This window comes from Dreissena polymorpha, chromosome 5 (genome assembly GCF_020536995.1).
Source record: "Dreissena polymorpha isolate Duluth1 chromosome 5, UMN_Dpol_1.0, whole genome shotgun sequence".
Lineage (NCBI taxonomy): Eukaryota > Metazoa > Mollusca > Bivalvia > Myida > Dreissenidae > Dreissena > Dreissena polymorpha.
Window position 1 is genome coordinate 57170511 of NC_068359.1, and position 20429 is coordinate 57190939.

Genomic DNA, 20429 nt, shown 5'->3' on the forward strand with positions numbered 1-20429 from the left:
ATTTATATTTGTGGGACATTACTTTTTGTTGATTTGGTGAGTGACCGTTCCACGAAACTAACACAGATACATCGGAAAATGAACAGTGCGAATTCCTCTTTTCCTTGCAGGTTATGGATTAGTGCCCTGCAATGTCAGTGGTACTGAAGATATTTGCCAACAATGCAGCGAGGGCTACATACAGCTACTGAATGTGTCGTCTTTGGATATTACCAATACAGACTGCTTCAAATCGAATCCATATAACCATGGGAAATGTCCTCTAGGTAGGCGTGTTTGAAGCTTCAGTATGTAGTGAATTTAATTGTCTTAGATGAGCTCAATTGTATAATAACTAGGGATGGCAACATTATTCGAATATTTGATTGAATGGTCAGCATTCGAATAATAAAAATGATATTCACATATTCGCATTTTTTTCCAAACGTAATTTCACCAATATTTAATGACCTGCGAACCGCTTACTAAAAGCAACCGAAATCACCTGGGAGTAACATGTTTGACGTGACTTCGTGTCAAACTGATAACGCGGCCCGTATCAGTGTTGATTGCACAATGCAATATACACGCTCTAAGAAAGGCCCCGACTGTTAATTGTTTGCCAATGGGGTGCCAATTAACGGTTTCAATTGACTGGCGAATAATAATTAAGTTTTGTGATCACAGTATGTACAGCCATTAAAATGTGTGAATTACTCAAATCGCGCAATGCAATATACTTACTATAAGAAAGGGCCCGAACTGTTGTTTGTCAATTAGGTACCAATTAAGGTCTTCAATTTACTTGCGAATAATAATTTAGTTTTTGTGATCACAGTTTGAACAGACATTTAAATACGTGAATTACTCAAAAGTAACAGATGATATAAATTAAAAAATCATCAAGGAATCATAATTCAAATCTGAAAATGCCACCAGCCCCTTCTGCAGTATGGAATACTTTACACGGTCTGTGGATAAGAAGACCGCAACGTGTAATGTGTGTAAACTTAGTTTTACATATGCGCCGTCTGCTACAAATCTGTGGAATCATTAAAAAATAAAATTATATGACACGATGTTTTTCATTCTATTTGTGCCTGATCACAGTATCGGTCATAGTATTAGTCGACAGCGATACAATTATTCGATAGCAACATTAATAAACAGCCTCGTATTTAGCAAACGGATATAACTTACAAACCAATGGAAATTAACACATAACAAGGAAACATCAATCCAGCCGTTTTATGCGAATATTCGAATATTCGATTGAATGAATTTGGGAACATTCGAATACCGATATTGGTATTCGATGCCATCCCTAATAATAACAATAACTTTGAAAACAATAACTAGATAAATACTTTATAACTAGGGTTAACAAGATTAAACCTATTTATTTTAGCTTGATTGCATAGAAAGCTGAAGGCTTATTTGGTCCGTTTCCTGGGACTAGAACCAGTTCTTGGTGTCTTTGGGGAAAATCTAAAGAACAACGCCCACAATGGGGATGAAACCCGTGACCTACTGATCGCTAGGCAGACACCATAATCCACTACACCACTGCGTCTCATGTAACTAAATAACTAGGGTTACACTCACTTATGATATTACCCTTATAAAAACAGAAAGGCCCAAAGCTGTCATATTTAGCATATAACATTTTATGGAAGCCCTGTACCATGTTTTTTTATATCATTACCCTGGGTTCAAAGTTTACCCAGCCCAGTGAAAACATCTGAAATCGCAAGGCCCAGAGGTTTGGTAATTGGCATGTAACATTGCATGGTGGTCTTCTAGTGGTTTTGTTCAAAGCAAGGCCTTGGATGGAAATAGTTAAGGCTGTGGGGGTTACTTGTTTCCTGTATACATGTATGTATTTATTGAAATCTTACACATCTATAAAACAACAAGGCCCATAGGTGTAATATTTGGCACATATCATTGTTTCTTGGCCCTCTACAGAGTGAGTTCAAAGCATGTCCCTGGGGTCAAAATTGCCCTCACCTTGTTATTTGTTTCCCTTATATGTATACAATGTATAGTGAAAACTTAAAAATATAAAATGAAACTGCAAGACCAAAAGTTTTGGTATTAAGCATTTAATTTTTTAATTGTAGTTCTTTACCAAGTTAGTTCTCTTTGCAGATGACTTCCATGCTGTAAAGGAGGGTTCCTATTCCAAGTTTTGGCCCTACTCGTGCGAATGTGCAGTTGAGCGATGTTTATGGAAAGAGCCCCATTACAGCAGTGTAGGGACATGTGAGACGGTGACCACCTGTCCTGCTCATCAGCAGTTGAACAAGTCGACAGGAAGTGAGTTACATATATGACAGTTTTGGATTAACCCTTTACCACTTAGATACATATTTAACCCTTTACCACTTAGATATGTATTTAACCCTTTACCACTTAGAGTTAGATACATATCAGCCATAAAATCATCCAAAACAGGCCCTATCATATCATAACAAATGTTCTGTTGTAGATGCTATAAACTTCCAGTATTAATTAGAATGATGTAGCCAATATTTTGTAATTTAAAAATTTTCAGATTTTAGTTGACATTATTTATGCCTCCATAGCTATAACAGATATTCAACTTTGGCGTAAATATAACAAGTGAAATATAACACAGAAAATGTTCATTATAATATTATCAAAGTGGGGAAGAAGTCAAGCGTTCTGTCTTAGGACAACTTGTGTTGAAAAAAAAAGCTTATTCAATAAAAAAAATATTTAAATATTTAAATGTTTATTTCTCCCTGACAGAGTGTGAGCTGTGCCCCTGGTACGCTGACAAGGACCAACCTGGCTGCTGGCCATGTGTCATTAATGTGACTCTGCTCAGGTAAGGGGGCCTTTTAATGTTTCTTTTGAAAAAAACATTTCATAGCAGTTGCACTGTCTATGCGTCCTATGGGTCATTGCTTCAAACAGAAACTCCCTGTCTTTGCTATAACTTTGCTATTTATTGATAGATTTTTAAATAACTTGGAACAAATGTAAGCCATGTAAACAAATGTAAAAATGTAAACAAAGACAATGTTTGGCCTGTAAAACAGGTATCTCAAAAGTCAAGGTCACACTTTGAGGTCGAAGGTAAAATCAGACCTGAACACTTCTTGTCTTTGCTATAACTTTGGCCTGTATGTTTTTATGTCCCCCACCACTATAGTGGGGGACATATTGTTTTTGCCCTGTCTGTTGGTTTGTTTGTTGGTTTGTTTGTTTGCCCCAACTTTAACATTTGCCATAACTTTTGCAATATTGAAGATAGCAACTTCATATTTGGCATGCATGTGTATCTCATGGAGCTGCACATTTTGAGTGGTGAAAGGTCAAGGTCATCCTTCAAGGTCAAGGTCAAATATATGGGTCAAAATCGCTCATTTAATGTATACTTTTGCAATATTTAAGCTAGCAACTTGATATTTGGCATGCATGTGTATCTCATGGAGCTGCACATTTTGAGTGGTGATAGGTCAAGGTCATCCTTCAAGGTCAAAGGTCATATATATGGGGACATAGTGTTTCACAAACACATCGCTTGTTTTTAAATAACTCTGAGAAAATATCAACCGTCATTAAACAATATTTTGCAATTAAACCCGTCTACCTCAAGGGTTAAGGCCACACCTACAGGTCAGTTTTCAAATTTGATCATTAAAGTGCTTTCTTATACGCCCGTTTAAAAAAAAAAACATATTATAGTTTCACCCTTGGTGGGCGGGCGGCAGGCGGCGTCCACAGCAGTGTCCGCTCTCTAATTCAAATAGTTTTCATCCGATCTTCACCAAACTTGGTCAGAAGTTGTGTCTAGACAATATCTAGGTCATGTTCGTATATGGGTCATGCCGGGTCAAAAACTAGGTCATGGGGTCACTTAGTGCATTTCAAGGATTAAGCATGGTGTCTGCTCTCTAATTGAAGTATTTTTCACCGATCTTCACCAAATTTGGTCAGAAGTTGTGTCTAGATGATATCTAGGTCAAGTTCAAATATGGGTCATGCCGGGTCAAAAACTAGGTCACGAGGTTACTTAGTGCATTTCAAGCATTTAGCATGGTGTCCGCTCTCTAATTGAAGTAGTTTTCATCTGATCTTCACCTAATTTGGTCAGAAGTTGTGTCTAGATGATATGTAGGTCAAGTTCGAATATGGGTCATGCCGGGTCAAAAACGAGGTCACATAGTGCATTTCAAGCATTTAGCATGGCGTCCGCTCTCTTATTGAAGTAGTTTTCATCTGATCTTCACCAAATTTAGTCAGATGTTACATCTAAATGATATCTAGGTCAAGTTCAAATATGGGTCATGCCGGGTCAATAACTAGGTCTCGAGGTCACTTAGTGCATTTCAAGCATTGAGCATGCTGTCCAAAACCTTCGAACAAGCGTAACTTGTGACAGTTTGGCACTCTTGTTTGTAACATAAATTGAGTTTTATGAAAATTTCAATTTAGGTGCATCTGTGCCCTATGGACTCAGCCCTGTGTTAAATGTAACGAATTTTCCCCATCTCTAAGGTAACTGTTACAGATAGCTGTCAAAGGGCAAATAGACCATAAAATTGTCTGCCTTTGCTATAACTTTGCCATTTATGAATGTATTTTTATGCCCCCAGAACATAGGTTCTGGGGGCATATTAAAATGGCACCGTCCGTTAGTTAGTCGGTTAGTCCGTTCGTCTGTCCGGATTAGTTTCTGCTAAATAAGTCAAGCAAATGTCATCAGATCTTCACCAAACTTCATGAAAATGTGTAAGGCAATAACATCTAGGTCAAGTTCGATAATCAGCCAAATTGACCCAGACACTCTTGAGTTATGGCCCCTGAATCATCGTAAAATTGGGAGTTTTCTCGTTTCCGCTCAATTACTCAAGCAATTGTCATCAGATCTTCACCAAACTGCATGAAAGTGTGTAAGGCAATAACATCTAGGTCAAGTTTGATAATTGGCCAAATTGACCCAGACACTCCTGAGTTACCGCCCTTGAATCATCGTAAAATTGTTTTTATTCTCGTTTCCGCTCAATGACTCAAGCAAGTGTCATAGGATCTTCACCAAACTTCTTGAAAATGTGTAAGGCAATAACATCTAGGTCAAGTTCAATAATCGGCCAAATTGACCCAGACACTCCTGAGTTACGGCACTTGAATCATCGAAAAATTGCCTTTTTGTTTCGTTTCCGCTCAATAACTTGACCAATTGTCATCAGATCCTCACCAAACTTCATGAAAATGTGTAAGGTAATAACATCTAGGTCAGGTTCGATAATCAGCCAAATTGACCCAGACACTCCTGAGTTACAGCCCTTGAATCATAGAAAAATTGTGTTTTTTCTCGTTTCTGCTCAATAGCTTCAGCATTGTCATCGGATCTTCACCAAACTTCATAAAAATGTGTAATGCAATAAAATCTAGTTTAAGTTTGATAATTAGCCAAATTTACCCAGGCACTTCTGAGTAACGGCCCTTAAATCATAAAAAAATTGTGTTTCCGTTCGAAAAATGCTCATAACTTCTATGTTGCTTCAGATGTAACCTTCATATATGATATGCATGTGTATATGGACAAGGCCTTTCCATACGCACACAAATGTTGACCCCCTGGACCTTGAACTTAGGGTCAGCGTTTAGGTTTCAAAATCTGCATTTAGGTTTTGAAAAAGCGTTTTTCGGAGGCATATGTCTTCCGATGGAGACAGCTCTTGTTCAATAACTCATCGCAAATGTCAACTATCTTAAGACAACTTGTCAACTGTCTTGCTACGTCAAATGTCAAGGTCACAACTTATGGTCAAATGTCATTATTTTTACCATCTAAAAGTTTGTTTTTATCAAAAATTGAGTTTTTAGATAAAAGTAAAATGTGGGGGCATCTGTGTACAACCAAAACATGTCATTTTTGTCTTATTTCTCTTAGTATAGCTTATATGTTTGATTTTGTGTTAATGTTGGTTAAAGCTTACTCTTAAATAGCTTGAAGATGTTGATTCAAAGTGATGTGGGACTTAGGCTTGCAATTGCAAGCTGAAGTCAGATAAAAGTATGTTTTTGATTTTTTGTCAGCTTTACTACTTATCTTTTATAACACATTATAAAACTGTGTGTACATTAATGTGTACTGGAGTAAAGATTGCAGTTAAACTTGTTAAAGTTTCTTTTCTTCCCCAGAGTATATGTAAATAACATGAAGTGAAGTCCATTCTATAGCCGATAGGTGCCACATAGTGTGTGTTAACCCTTTACCACTTTGATATGTATTTTGACGCAAATGTAGTCCCTTAGAAAGTTAAATTTAATTAACAAACTTTCTTACTAGATTCAAGTTTTAAAGGCTTCATTTGCAACCCTTAGATACTGATGAGCAGCAAACAGCATAAAATCTGAACAGACTGCAAGTTACTCTGTTCAGGTTTTATGCTGTTTGCACATAGCCATTTTCACTTTGCTTCTGAGTGGGAAAGGGTTAATAATTTGATATGTGCTGACTGATAATGACCCTCAGTGGAAGAAAATATACCAGTGATGTTTAAGTTGTGCTGTATTGTGTTGACAGACTGGGTCAGCCTGACCCCAATTCACCCAAGAGATGGACCACCACCACCACTACATCCGGGCCGTCCCCTGAGTTGCCACTTGCGTTGTCACAGCAAGTCAAGTCTGGTGTGTATTTCTTTAAAAAAATAGGGGTTTGTTGAATTCTCTCCGCAATGTGAGTTTCTTTAGTTGTCTGTTTTTCGTGGTCTGAGTGTCTGTTCTTAACATTTCATAGAAGCATTTTCATGCAAACATATAATCCTGCCAAGCTTATTTTTATGATTTTGTATTAAAAACGAAAGAATAACGTCAATATCTCCAAGGTCGAGGTCACACTTTGAGTTCAAAGGTAAAAAAATGGCCATAAATGAGCTCGTCTGGGTCATAACTATGTCATTCATTGTGAGATTTTAAAATCATTAGGCACATTTGTTTACCATAATTGGACGGTGTGTCGCGCGAAAGAATTACGTCGATATCTCCAAGGTCAAGGTCACACTGTGAGTTCAAGGTCAAAAATGGCCATAAATGATCTTGTCCGGGCCATAACTATTTCATTAATTGTGAGATTTTAAAATGACTCTGTACATTAATTTTGTTCACAGTCATTGGACAGCATGTCATGCGAAAGAATTCAAGAGTTCAAAGGTCAAAATGGCCATAAATAATAATGGCATAATAATTCTTAAAAATCGCCATTTAGATTCTCTTGTTTTGTGAAGACAACATGCAAAATAGTCTGTGTCGATGCGGCACGTGGGGGTATACGTCACGTCTGTGACAAAGCTCTAGTTGTTGTGAACTTGCTATGTGAAAAGAGGGTTTAATTCATGTGCGTAAAGTGTTGTCCCAGATTAGCCTGTGCAGTTTGCACAGGCTATTCAGGGCTGACACTTTCCATTTTTATTATATTTTTCGTTTAAAGAATGTCTCTTCGTAGCAAAAAATAAGTTTAGGCGGAAAGTGTCCTCCCTGATTAGCCTGTGCGAACTGCACAGGCTAATCATTGTTGATACTTTAAGCAAATTCATTAAACCCCCTTTTCACAGAGCACAGCTTATTTATGAAAGAATTTACCATTTCAGACTCGCCTGAGTCCCCATTGGGTCATACAACTACGCACATTGCTTTGTTCTCTATCGCGGTAGTGGTGGCCTTGTTGTAAGTATTTCATCTTCAGTTTTGTTAACTGGTAATTAGGTTATACTGAAATGAGGGTTCAAACATGGGACCCTTATTTATTAACCCTTTACCACTTAAATACCTATTTTGAGGTGTTTGTAGTCATTATGAAAGTTAAATTTAATTAAAGACCTTTCTTACTAGATTCAAGTTTTTAAGACTTCATCCCCAACTCTTAGATACTGATGTGCAGCAAACAGCATAAAACCTGAACAGACTGCGAGTTACTCGCAGGCTGTTCTGGTTTTATGCTGGTTGCACATAGCCATTTTCACTTTGCTTCTTTTAGGGGAAAGGGTTAAACTGGATTTATGTTCAGAAGAGACTTCCTTTCAACAAAAAATACAATCAAAGCAGAAAGTGTTGTCCCTGATTAGCCTGTGCACACTCCAAAGGCTATTCAGGGACAGCACTTTACACAAAGGCTATTCAGGGACAGCACTTTACACAAAGGCTATTCAGGGACAGCACTTTACACAAAGGCTATTCAGGGACAGCACTTAACACAAAGGCTATTCAGGGACAGCACTGAACACAAAGGCTATTCAGGGACAGCACTGAACACAATTTCCTTGAACTCTGTTTTCCCAGAGCAAGACTCGTATAATATTGATCTCCCCCTTAATTAACCCTTTACCACTTAGATGCATGTATAATTTTGATCTCCCCCCTTAATTAACCCTTTACCACTTAGATACATGTATAATTTTGATCCCCCCCCTTAATTAACCCTTTACTACTTAGATGCATGTATAATTTTGATCTCCCCCCTTAATTAACCCTTTACCACTTAGATACATGTACATATTTTGATCTCCCCCCTTAATTAACCCTTTACCACTTAGATACATGTATAATTTTGATTTCCCCCCTTAATTAACCCTTTACCACTTGGATACATGTACATATTTTGATCTCCCCCCTTAATTAACCTATTACCACTTAGATGCATGTATAATTTTGATCTCCCCCCTTAATTAACCCTTTACCACTTGGATACATGTACATATTTTGATCTCCCCCCTTAATTAACCCTTTACCACTTAGATACATGTATAATTTTGATCTCCCCCCTTAATTAACCCTTTACCACTTAGATACATGTACATATTTTGATCTCCCCCCTTAATTAACCCTTTACCACTTAGATACATGTATAATTTTGATCTCCCCCCTTAATTAACCCTTTACCACTTGGATACATGTACATATTTTGATCTCCCCCCTTAATTAACCCTTTACCACTTAGATGCATGTATAATTTTGATCTCCCCCCTTAATTAACCCTTTACCACTTGGATACATGTACATATTTTGATCTCCCCCCTTAATTAACCCTTTACCACTTAGATACATGTATAATTTTGACCTCCTCCCTTAATTAACCCTTTACCACTTAGATACATGTACATATTTTTATTTCCCCCCTTAATTAACCCTTTGCCACTTAGATACATGTATAATTTTGATCTCCCCCCTTAATTAACCTTTTACCACTTAGATACATGTATAATTTTGATCTCCCCCCTTAATTAACCCTTTACCACTTAGATACATGTACATATTTTGATCTCCCCCTTAATTAACCCTTTACCACTTAGATACATGTATAATTTTGGTCTCCCCCCTTAATTAACCCTTTACCACTTACATACATGTATAATTTTGATCTCCCCCCTTAATTAACCCTTTACCACTTAGATACATGTATAATTTTGATTTCCACCCCTTAATTTACCCTTTACCACTTAGATACATGTATTATTTTGATCTCCCCCCTTAATTAACCCTTTACCACTTAGATACATGTATAATTTTGATCTCCCCCCTTAATTAACCCTTTACCACTTAGATACATGTATAATTTGATCTCCACCCTTAATTAACCCTTTACCACTTAGAAACATGTATAATAATGATCTCCCCCCTTAATTAACCCTTTACCACTTAGATACATGTACATATTTTGATCTCCCCCCTTAATTAACCCTTTACCACTTAGATACATGTATAATTTTGATCTCCCCCCTTAATTAACCCTTTACCACTTAGATACATGTATAATTTTGATTTCCGCCCCTTAATTTACCCTTTACCACTTAGATACATGTATAATTTTGATCTCCCCCCTTAATTAACCTTTTACCACTTAGATACATGTATAATTTTGATCTCCCCCCTTAATTAACCCTTTACCACTTAGATACATGTACATATTTTGATCTCCCCCTTAATTAACCCTTTACCACTTAGATACATGTATAATTTTGATCTCCCCCCTAAATTAACCCTTTACCACTTAGATACATGTATAATTTTGATCTCCCCCTTAATTAACCCTTTACCACTTAGATACATGTATAATTTTGATTTCCGCCCCTTAATTTACCCTTTACCACTTAGATACATGTATTATTTTGATCTCCCCCCTTAATTAACCCTTTACCACTTAGATACATGTATAATTTTGATCTCCCCCCTTAATTAACCCTTTACCACTTAGATACATGTATAATTTGATCTCCACCCTTAATTAACCCTTTACCACTTAGAAACATGTATAATTTTGATCTCCCCCCTTAATTAACCCTTTACCACTTAGATACATGTACATATCGAGGGGCTAAAGCCAGAACGTGATAAGTGCACTTTTTATCAAAAATCACTTGTTTGCACTTTCATAAAGTTATTCCAACGCTCTACAATATGCACTATTCCCTGGATTCACATCATGAATACAACATAGAAAGAACCAAGGTGCACTAAGTGCTTATCGACAAATCTGGTGTATGCCAGAATGCTTCAAGTGCACTTAAGTCATTCTGGCACAATAAGTTTTCATACATATTGAGAGTAAAACATGTGCCAAAAGGATTTAAGTGCACTTAAATCATTTAAAAATAAGCCATTTGTGCATATAATTTAAGGTAAAAACAAAATATGAAGCCCTTACCTTGTTAAGAAATTATAGCATCTTGTTTATTTAAACAGGAATACACAAACTATTGTGCTAATTTGTAATTAGATAGGGAGAATATGCCTTTATTGGTGCTTATCTAAAAGACATTATTCTCCCACTAAGATGGTAAAATAAGATTTTATCTAGAGGCTGTTTTACCGATTCCATGTTCTCGTGTGAGCCAAGTTTATTATAAAAGAAAAAGAAAAAGTTTCAATATTTTCTTTTACTGTTTACAAAACACAAGTTTGACATGTTTATTGTGGAACGAAACTGAAGGAAAATGCGGCTGTGAAGTGGGAACCTGTCTTTTGACTTACATGAAATCTCTTCCCATGACAGAAAATAATGTCTGTTTTTATTCTGACTGTTGTAGTGGTCAAAATCAAAAATAGGTTATTACTGTTGCATTGAAAAATGTAAAAACATAGACACCATTGAACAAAAGTATTTAGAAAGTGGACATACCCAGATGGAGTGTGATAGTGTACCTGCTTCCATAGAATGAGCAAAGAAATTTACATTTGTATATTTACTAATGGGAACCAATTGTGAGGGTTACACCAAAGAGAACTCCGTATGTTGTAGTGCCTATGAAATATACTATGACGCTTTTTATATCATGCATGTAGCTTTAACTGTAATGCCGCCAAATATTGTAAATGTAAGTGGACAAAAGGTTATATGGACAAAAATAAAATTGATAAAACTACAATTGTGATCCGGGTATGTGTTTTTTTAATTGCAGTTTTGATGACACCAGTTTTCAGTGTGGTAAACTCATATCCTCTATAAAATCAAATCAAATCCTCTATTAAAGGACCTTCTATAAAATGTGACATAAAACACTTGTAGATTCCAAACTTCCAATTACAGCAACGAAGAAGAAAGACCTGCAATCACTTTGCTCTGAAGGGATAATTCCTTCAGAATATCACCAGTATTTCAAGAATATTCCAGACCCAGATACAATAAAAGATAGATAAGATGCAGATGTGGAATAGAATATCTGAATCTTAACTTTCTTCCATTGTTAAGGTTGGAGACACATTTGCACGTCCTGTTGAAATCTAGAATGCAAAAGAAAATAAGTATGTACTTCTACAAAAAGAATTACCATTATGATTATTAAAATAAACTTGTTTTAAGTGCACATGTTTCGTTTAGTCTCGTAAAATAGATGCATAGCACAAGGCTGTTTTGCTTTAATGGCACTAAGTCCTGTATGGCATAGGAAAAGCAGCGTTCAATTCTTATGCAAAAGAGCACCAAGTGCACTTAACACAGTTGTACTCTGAAAATATATGTTTTACGTTTATGCCAGAATGAAGTAAGTGCTATTTTGAAGACAAAAGCATTAAAATATTTTATGCAATCATATAATATGTTTAAAATGTCATAACAATACTATTACCTATCTTATAACCAAATATTATGCTGATATTCATATTCATTTAAAAGTTGTAGTCTGTCAAACCTTAATTTTGCGTTTTTCTCCACTATTTGAAAAATGGAGTTATCACGTTCTGGCTTTAACCCCTCGATATTTTGATCTCCCCCCTTAATTAACCCTTTACCACTTAGATACATGTATAATTTTGATCTCCCCCCTTAATTAACCCTTTACCACTTGGATACATGTACATATTTTGATCTCCCCCCTTAATTAACCCTTTACCACTTAGATACATGGACATATTTTGATCTCCCCCCCTTAATTAACCCTTTACCACTTAGATACATGTACATATTTTGACGCATTTGTAGTCCCTTTTAACGTTAAATTTAATTAAAGACCTTTCCTACTAAGTTCAAGTTTTAAGGGCTTCATTTCCAACCCTAAGTTGCTAATGAGCAGCAAACAGCATAAAACCTGAACAGACTGCAAGTTTAATGCTGGTTGCAAAAGCCATTTTCACTTCGCTTTTTATGGGGAAAAGGGTTACTAAAGGGATTATCACTACTTAGGATGATCAATTAATCAAACATTCTATATTTTCAGAAACAATTCAATCTTAATTTTATTTATTTTGAAATTCACATTGTGTGAAAGCTTTAGTATTTTTACAGTATCAAAATTAAACACAAGTTATTTAAATACAAATGTTAGAATGTAGATTGTGATGTGTTTAACCCTTTCCCACTCTGAAGCAAAGTGAAAATGACTATGTGCAAACAGCATAAAACCAGAACAGCCTGCGAGTTACTCGCAGTCTGTTCAGGTGTTATGCTGTTTGCTGCTCATCAGTATCTTAGGGTTGGAAATGAAGCCTTTAAAACTTGCATTAAGTAATAAAGTTATTTGATTAAATTTAACTTTCTATGTGACTACAAATGTGTCAAAATACCTATCTAAGTTGTAAAGTAAAGGGTTAAATTGTATTTTTCAGGTTTATTGTTGTCTCTGTGGCCATCTGCAGAAAGTATCAAAGCAATCCTTCAGCTTGTCCGAATTGGATTAAGGACATTTCCAGTTTGGTGAGAGGTATGTGGACAACTTATTTTATTACATACTAAGTTTATCTCTTTACCATTTTGATACGTTTTTTTAGGCATTTGTTGTCCCTCAGAAAGTTAAATATGACTAAAGATCTTTCTTACTATATTCAAGTTTTAAAGGCCTCATTTCCAACCCTAAGATACTGATGAGCATCAAACAGCATAACACCTGAACAGACTGCGAGTAACTCGCAGGCTGTTCTGGTTTTATGCTGTTTGCACATAGCCATTTTCACTTTGCTTCTGAGTGGGAAAGGGTTATCAGGAGTTTGGTGCTTTGTATTTTGAAGTTGAGTCTTTATTGAATGTCAGGTGTAGTGTTATAAAAAGACATACCAAAACTTTTTTTATAATTGATGAGTGCAACTCCTTATTTGGTAGCAAGTCCATGAACTTAAATATGAATATCTCAAACCAATAGCTTCTCAGTCGGGGAATGTTCCCAAATAAGTGGTGAATTTAATGGCTGCATTTTAAAAAAGGAACATAAATCTGTAAAGGGTTTGCATTAACCCTTCCCCCCATATGAAGCAATGTGAAAATGGCTTTTTCAAACAGCATAAAACCAGAACAGCCTTCGAGTAATACGGAGCCTGTTCAGGTTTTATACTGTTTGCTGCTCATCAGTATCTAAGGGTTGGAACCTTTAAATTTGAATCTAGGAAGAAAGGCCTTTAATAAAATTTTATGTTTCTGAGGGACAACAAATGTGTAAAAAAAGGCATCTAAGTGGTAACGGGTTAAGACCTGTTAAGTGGGGAAATAACCTTAGTATTTTTTCCAAAATGTGAAACAAGATTGTCCCACATTTTAGAGCTTTAGTTAAAATAATCTTAAATTCCCGTTCTGATTTTTAAACCTGTCTTCTTCATAATTGAATGATCCCCTTGTATGTTGCCCTTTCTTGAACTTTAATTACAATAACTTGTTTGCAAGTAATATAAACATTTTGAAAATCATGACCCCATAGAAGCAAAGTGAAAATGGCTTTTGCAACCAGCATAAAACCAGAACAGCCTACGAGTAACTTGCATTTTTTATGATTTGGGTTTTATGATGTTTGCTGCTCATCAGTAACTAAGGTTTGGAAATGAAGCCTTTAAAACTTTTATTTAGTAAGAAAAGTATTTAATTAAATTATACTTTCTAACGGACTTCAAATGCGTCAAAATACATATCTTAGTGGTAAAGGGTTAATCAAATAAATGCATGGACCTTTTGATGCAAATTTTAACCCTTTATTTTTGTTTTATTTTCTCCCTCAGGCCCATCCCAAGGTTCAACAAATGATGTGCTGTCTACACGAATATTACCACAAACCATTCCTTCAAGTTCTAGTGACAGAAGAGCTAGTCATTCACCAATTGAAGTCTTCATTCCATCAGACACTGGTGGTCTTCAGACCAGAGGAGCTCAATCTTTACTGATTGACCCCAGACCAATGGTCCATAACTCAACCCATTTTCCAACTCCATGCAGAGGTTCTCTAATTAACCAAGGGCAGATAAATGGTGTAAGTGCATACATGGGAGACAATCAGGATAAAAGTTGTGCAATGGAGTCTGATACAGAGCGTGAACCCTTGTTACCTTCGACCCTAGCCGAAACCCAACTAATTTCAAGACTGTATAAGGAACTCTCAAATATGAAAAATACCAATGGTAGTAGCAGCCGCCATGGGCAGTCTGCGCTTAGCATACCGGAGGAGTTAAATGAAATGTATTGCACATTGAATAGTGAGATTTCTATGGAAGAAGATATCATGGGTGTGACTGCACGCAGCTCCGCTGGTGAATTAGCGGTACATGAAGCCCATAGTAGCGATGGGTCAAGATCAAGTAGCACAAGAGTCGCAGCATTATTTGACGATGTTAGCACAAACAGAACAAAGGATCTGAAAGCAATAGGTGTTGAACCAAGCAGAGAGGAGACTGTTCTTGAGTCCGAGTTTACCTCTGGAGCAGAGTGTGTTAACAAGAAATGTAAAGGTAACAATGCTAATAATGGAAACGACAATTCAAGAGCTGGTGGTGGTTCGACAATTAACTTCAACGCGCCTATAAACTACTCGGTGATAAACATTAATATTGACGGTGGGGCAGTAAGGATAGGTGGAGAAGAGGAATTGGGGAGGCGCCAAGATGAATTGCAGAGATTGCAAGGCAGAGCGGTGGCTGCCAGAGTGTCAAGTAGCACGATGAATGAAACAGTTGGAGCTGCTACCACATTGCCTTGTAACGATATGAATGCAGGAATCAGTGCATTGATGAGTAGTAACGAGAACGGCGAGAGCTGTCAGTTGGTCAGTAAGGACATATTACCGTACAACATCAGTTTAGACAAGAAGGACAATAAGTTGCTCTCCGATGTAGATGAGGAGAGTCATGATGAGAAATCCTGCAACGAGTTGAAAAAGGAATCATGCCATGAAGTTGAGGGGGAAAACAAGGCAAATAGTGATGAGGCTGCATCACAAGGCGTTCCTGCTCGACCTGTTGTGCGTGTTTGTAAGTAATTTTTGATTGTTGGACCTATGAACGTGGTTATGTAAGTGTATTAGGGGTTTTATTTGATGCCTAGGTTGTTTTTTGTTTTGACATTACATTGTGACATAAAAAATTTCAGAAATGCATCACTTGAAAATGTGTTTATACACATATTAAAAACATCTTTTAAGTTAGTTAAAATAAGTTCTTATAAATGTTAATCAAGTAAATTTAATTATGGCTATCGTTTGCTTATGTATGCTGCACACAAACCTATTGTTATTGCTTCATGAGTGATTAGATAGCAGTGCATAGTACAGTGGAAACCCTCTAAACCGGATCCTCTCTTTACCGTAATCCTCTCTAAAACGGACAAATTGTCCGGTCCCATTTTTTTCCCTATAAAACTATGCGTAAAAGATCTCCTCGAGACTCGAATCCCCTCAATGCCAAATACCGGTCATTCTTTGGATCATAATTGGGTCATTCCATACGTAATTGTACCTCTCTAAACCAGTCAGGACTGGTTTTTGCACCTCAGACCTATTTTCAAAAACATGTGAATAGCAGATTTAAGACGCGTGAAATTAATAAAGATGGTCGAAAATTTTGCAAAATGTAAAAATTGCTAAACAATTTAAAGAGACTTGGCCTGTGATGTACATATAGATCAATAGAAGTGATAATACTGATTATAATTACTGCTAACAAACAAAGGGTTCTTGAGTGTGGCACTGTAATGTAAGTAATTGTTCAGGAAATGATCAACAAGGTGAGGAAGACTATTATGTGTGGTAGATGTTTGAAAAAAAACAACACCAGGTCGTCATTGACATGTTTTTCAATCTGAAAAGTCATCTAACACATGCATATAACATTGTTAGTTTTTTCAGGGTGCACTGTTTGATCTATGTTGTGACTGATAATATTGCTTTTGAATCAACAGATTAAGTGATATGTCTTGTTCTAATGTGATGCAATATGAATTAATGTTATATAAAATTAAACTTTTACAATTTGCTGAAAATGTGTGTTTTTCCACATTAGACTATGAAATTTTCCTTTTGAAAGTAAAATAGTCAATTTCTCCTCTGAACCGGAATTTTCTCTCGGTCCCCGGGCTGTCCGGTTTAGAGGGGTTCCACTGTAAATGCAATCATTTAACATTTTCTCTTGCAGCTCCAATGGTTCATAGCAACAGCAGCAGAAACAATATTAACCATGGAAATAGCTACAGACACAATAGCGGTGATATGGCAGTTTCAATAGACAACTCTTCCATTTCATCCGGTTACATGCAAGCGCACATGTCTGAGCCCCATTCAAACACCACCCAGGCCTTGACTTCAGAGCAAACTATGGGGACCCCTTCCAGTAACCGTGCCAACGGCGGTTTAATGTCACCAAGTACAGCTTTGCAAATGGAGGAACTGAAATACTGGAGGCAGGTCAGCCAGACAGTCCCGAAAACTATCGATTGTGATGCAGGCAAAAGGGAGACTACTGTGGATTTGGACGCAGACCAAAGGGAGACTACTGCAGTGAGACCAGGACAAGAGGAGTTTCCCGACCCTGATCAGACGGAGACTAAAGAGTTGGCTGCTGATGAGGATTGTTAAGAGCAGACTCATGTAAAACATGTGACTGGAATTTAGGACGATTGAACATGCTGTGATTTCTGTTTTTCTTTTAATTGAAAAATTTGAGCACAAAGTTCTCTGTTTTATCATCAGCTGTATTGTTCAAGTCTTTGCTGATTTAGTGTTCACTAAAATTGTCATTATCATTTTCACAGGATGTCATTCATTACACTCCAACATTAGTATTATGGGAAAACCCGTGGTGAATGGATTTGTGAATGGATGGGCAGATTGCTTTCCGTTCTCTAAATCATACACTTTTCATACAGCAGTTAGAATGATTTCTCTTTTTTTCTACAAAAATGCATAATTCTCTATGTCTTATCTTTAAATAATTTTTCATTGAATCTTCATCAAACTTTTAAGATAATTTTGCTGACCTGAATTATGGGCCAGTCTTAATAACCAGCCAATTAGCAATGGGGTCTTAACCCTTTCAGTTCTGGAACCGAATTTTGAAGGCCTTTGCAAACAGTTTGGATCCAGATGAGACGCCACAGCGTCTCATCAGAATCCAAACTGTTTGCTATTCTGATAGAATTATTGAAAAAAAAATCGAAGAAAATGCTAATTTTAGAAATTCAGCAGACATCATTTTAGCAGACAACAAATTACCCAGCATGCAAAGGGTTAAAAGTTATTGCCTTTTATTAATGCAAAAAAACAGATTTCATTGTTTCAACACCTAACTTTCTGGATTTTTGTTGTTGACATTACATTTAAGCAGACACCTCACACCAGGCACTCTAGAGTTATTGCCAATTGTGTATTCAAATCAATACACAATTCTGTGTTTCAGCTTTTCATTGATTCTTCATCAAACTCTGTAAAAAAGTTTGTTGATATGAAAAGCAAAAGCAAAGTTCAGTGACCTGCCAATTTTTTGCGCACGGCATTTAAGAATGTTTGTAAAATTTGCAGTTTGAGCTGTCTTTTCACTAAATGTTTATTACTCAATTAGACATTCCAGATATGTTTGTTCCCATTAAATGGAAGTAGCATTGAATAACCAGCCAAAATAGAATATTTCATCATACGGTGTCCAAGCGTACATTTCTGTCCATGACCTTGTGATTGTTTTCAGTTATTGATTTTATCTGGAATATTTCAGTTATATAAACCCATAACCACTTTGTTACATATTTTTACGCATTTGTTGTCCCTTAGAACGTTTAATTTATTTTAAGACCTTTCTTACTAAATTCAAGTTTTAAAGGCTTTGTTTCCAATCCTTAGATACTGATGAGGAGCAAACAGCATAAAACCTAAACAGACTGCAAGTTACTTGCAGGCTGTTCTGGTTTTATGCTGTTTGCAAATAACCATTTTCACTTTGCTTCTTTATATAGGGGAAACGGTTAAATGTTATCAGGGTGAGTTTTTTTAAACTGTTGAGCTTAAAAAATTGTTCATTTGAATCGAAACTCAACAAGACATCTTCAGACTCTAACTCATGTACTGCCTTATGTGGCGATGTAAATAAAATAACTTATTTAATTGATTTAAATATTTAGATATTTTCTTTGCTTAGAAACTTTTATAAAGTATTTAAGATTCATCTTCTGATACGGAACTCAGTGTTTTTAAACAGATTCTGGTTCGCCGGAGTAAAGTGGATATGGTGTCCGACTAGCGACCGGAAAGTCATGGGTTCAATCACCACTGTGGGAGCAATCTTTAGATCTCCCCCATGGACACCAAGTACTGGTTCTTGTCCTAGGAAGCAGACTTGAGAGTATTTCAAATAAGCCTTAGGCTTAATGCAATCAAGCTAACATAAATAGGTTTAAGCTAAACACATTCTGTACTCGTGTATGCATTTATGAATATTGAAGACATTACTTTCAGATATTATGTATCCTATGATTATTGAATCCTATAATGAGGTGTAGTCATATTTATATAACCAGAGGTTATGTGTTTTACTTATGTATATTAATGCTGTGTGACAGCTTTGTTACATTTTGGCCTAGCTCTGTGAAAAAGGGGTTTAATGCCTGTTGTGACTTTCTGCCTTAACTAGATTTTTGCTAAACGAAAAATATCATAAAAGCGGAAAGTGTACTTAATGCACATACATTAAACCCCTTTTTCACAGGCAAGGCTCATTTATATTGTTGCTCCCATTAATCAGAGAATTAATCTTTGAAGTTAACAACTAGAGCTTTGTCACAGACATGACGTATACCCCCACGTGCCGCATTAACACAGACTATTTTGCATGCTGTCTTCACAAAACAAGAGAATCTAAATGGCGATTTTTAAGAATTATGTCATTATTATTTATGGCCATTTTGACCTTTGAACTCTTGAATTCTTTTGCATGACATGCCGTCCAATGACTGTGAACAAAAAAAATGTACAGAGTCATTTTAAAATCTCACAATTAATGAAATAGTTATGGCTTGGACAAGCTCATTTATGGTCATTTTTCACTTTTGAACTCCAGGTGTGACCTTGACCTTGAAGATATGGACATAATTCTTTCGCATGACACATTGTCCAATTATTGTGAACAAATGTACCATGTAATTTTAAAATCTCACAATGAATGACTTAGTTATGGCCCAGACAAGATCATTTAGGCCATTTTTGACCTTTGAACTCACAGTGTGACCTTGACCTTGGAGATATTGACGTAATTCTTTCGCGCAACACACCGTCCAATGATGGTGAACAAATGTGCCAAATTATTTTAAAATCTCACAATGAATGACATAGTTATGGCCCGGACAAGCTCATTTATGGCCATTTTTTTACCTTTGAACTCAAAGTGTGACCTTGACCTTGGAGGTATCGACGTTATTCTTTCGCGCTACACACCGGCCAATGATGGTGAACAAATGTGCCAGATTATTGTAAAATCTCACAATGAACAACATAGCTATGGCCCGGACAAGCTCATTTATGGCCATTTTTGACCTTTGAACTTGAAGTATGACCTTGACCTTGAATATATCAACGTTATTCTTTCGCGCGACACACCGTCACATGATGGTGAACAAAATGCCAAATGATTTTAATATCTCACAATGAATGACATAGTTATTGCCCGGACAAGCTCATTTATGGCCATTTTTTATCTTTGAACTCAAAGTGTGACCTTGGAGATATCGACGTAATTCTTTCGCGCGACAC

The 20429-nt window shown here is 36.4% G+C and overlaps 1 protein-coding gene across 3 annotated transcripts in view; it reads left to right on the forward strand.

Annotated features, from left to right (window-relative positions):
• The window catches only part of LOC127881844 (uncharacterized), a 37529-nt gene extending 19105 nt beyond the window's left edge, over nt 1-18424 (forward strand). For all 3 annotated transcript variants that reach the window (XM_052429992.1, XM_052429993.1, XM_052429994.1), the window contains exons 4-11: nt 111-266; nt 2131-2298; nt 2755-2833; nt 6545-6651; nt 7611-7686; nt 13057-13151; nt 14431-15672; nt 16831-18424. In XM_052429992.1, the coding sequence (XP_052285952.1) occupies nt 111-266; nt 2131-2298; nt 2755-2833; nt 6545-6651; nt 7611-7686; nt 13057-13151; nt 14431-15672; nt 16831-17270 (2363 nt within the window). In that variant the 3' untranslated portion in view covers nt 17271-18424. The remainder of the gene's footprint in view (nt 1-110; nt 267-2130; nt 2299-2754; nt 2834-6544; nt 6652-7610; nt 7687-13056; nt 13152-14430; nt 15673-16830) is intronic.
• The last annotated feature ends 2005 nt before the right edge of the window (nt 18425-20429 follow it).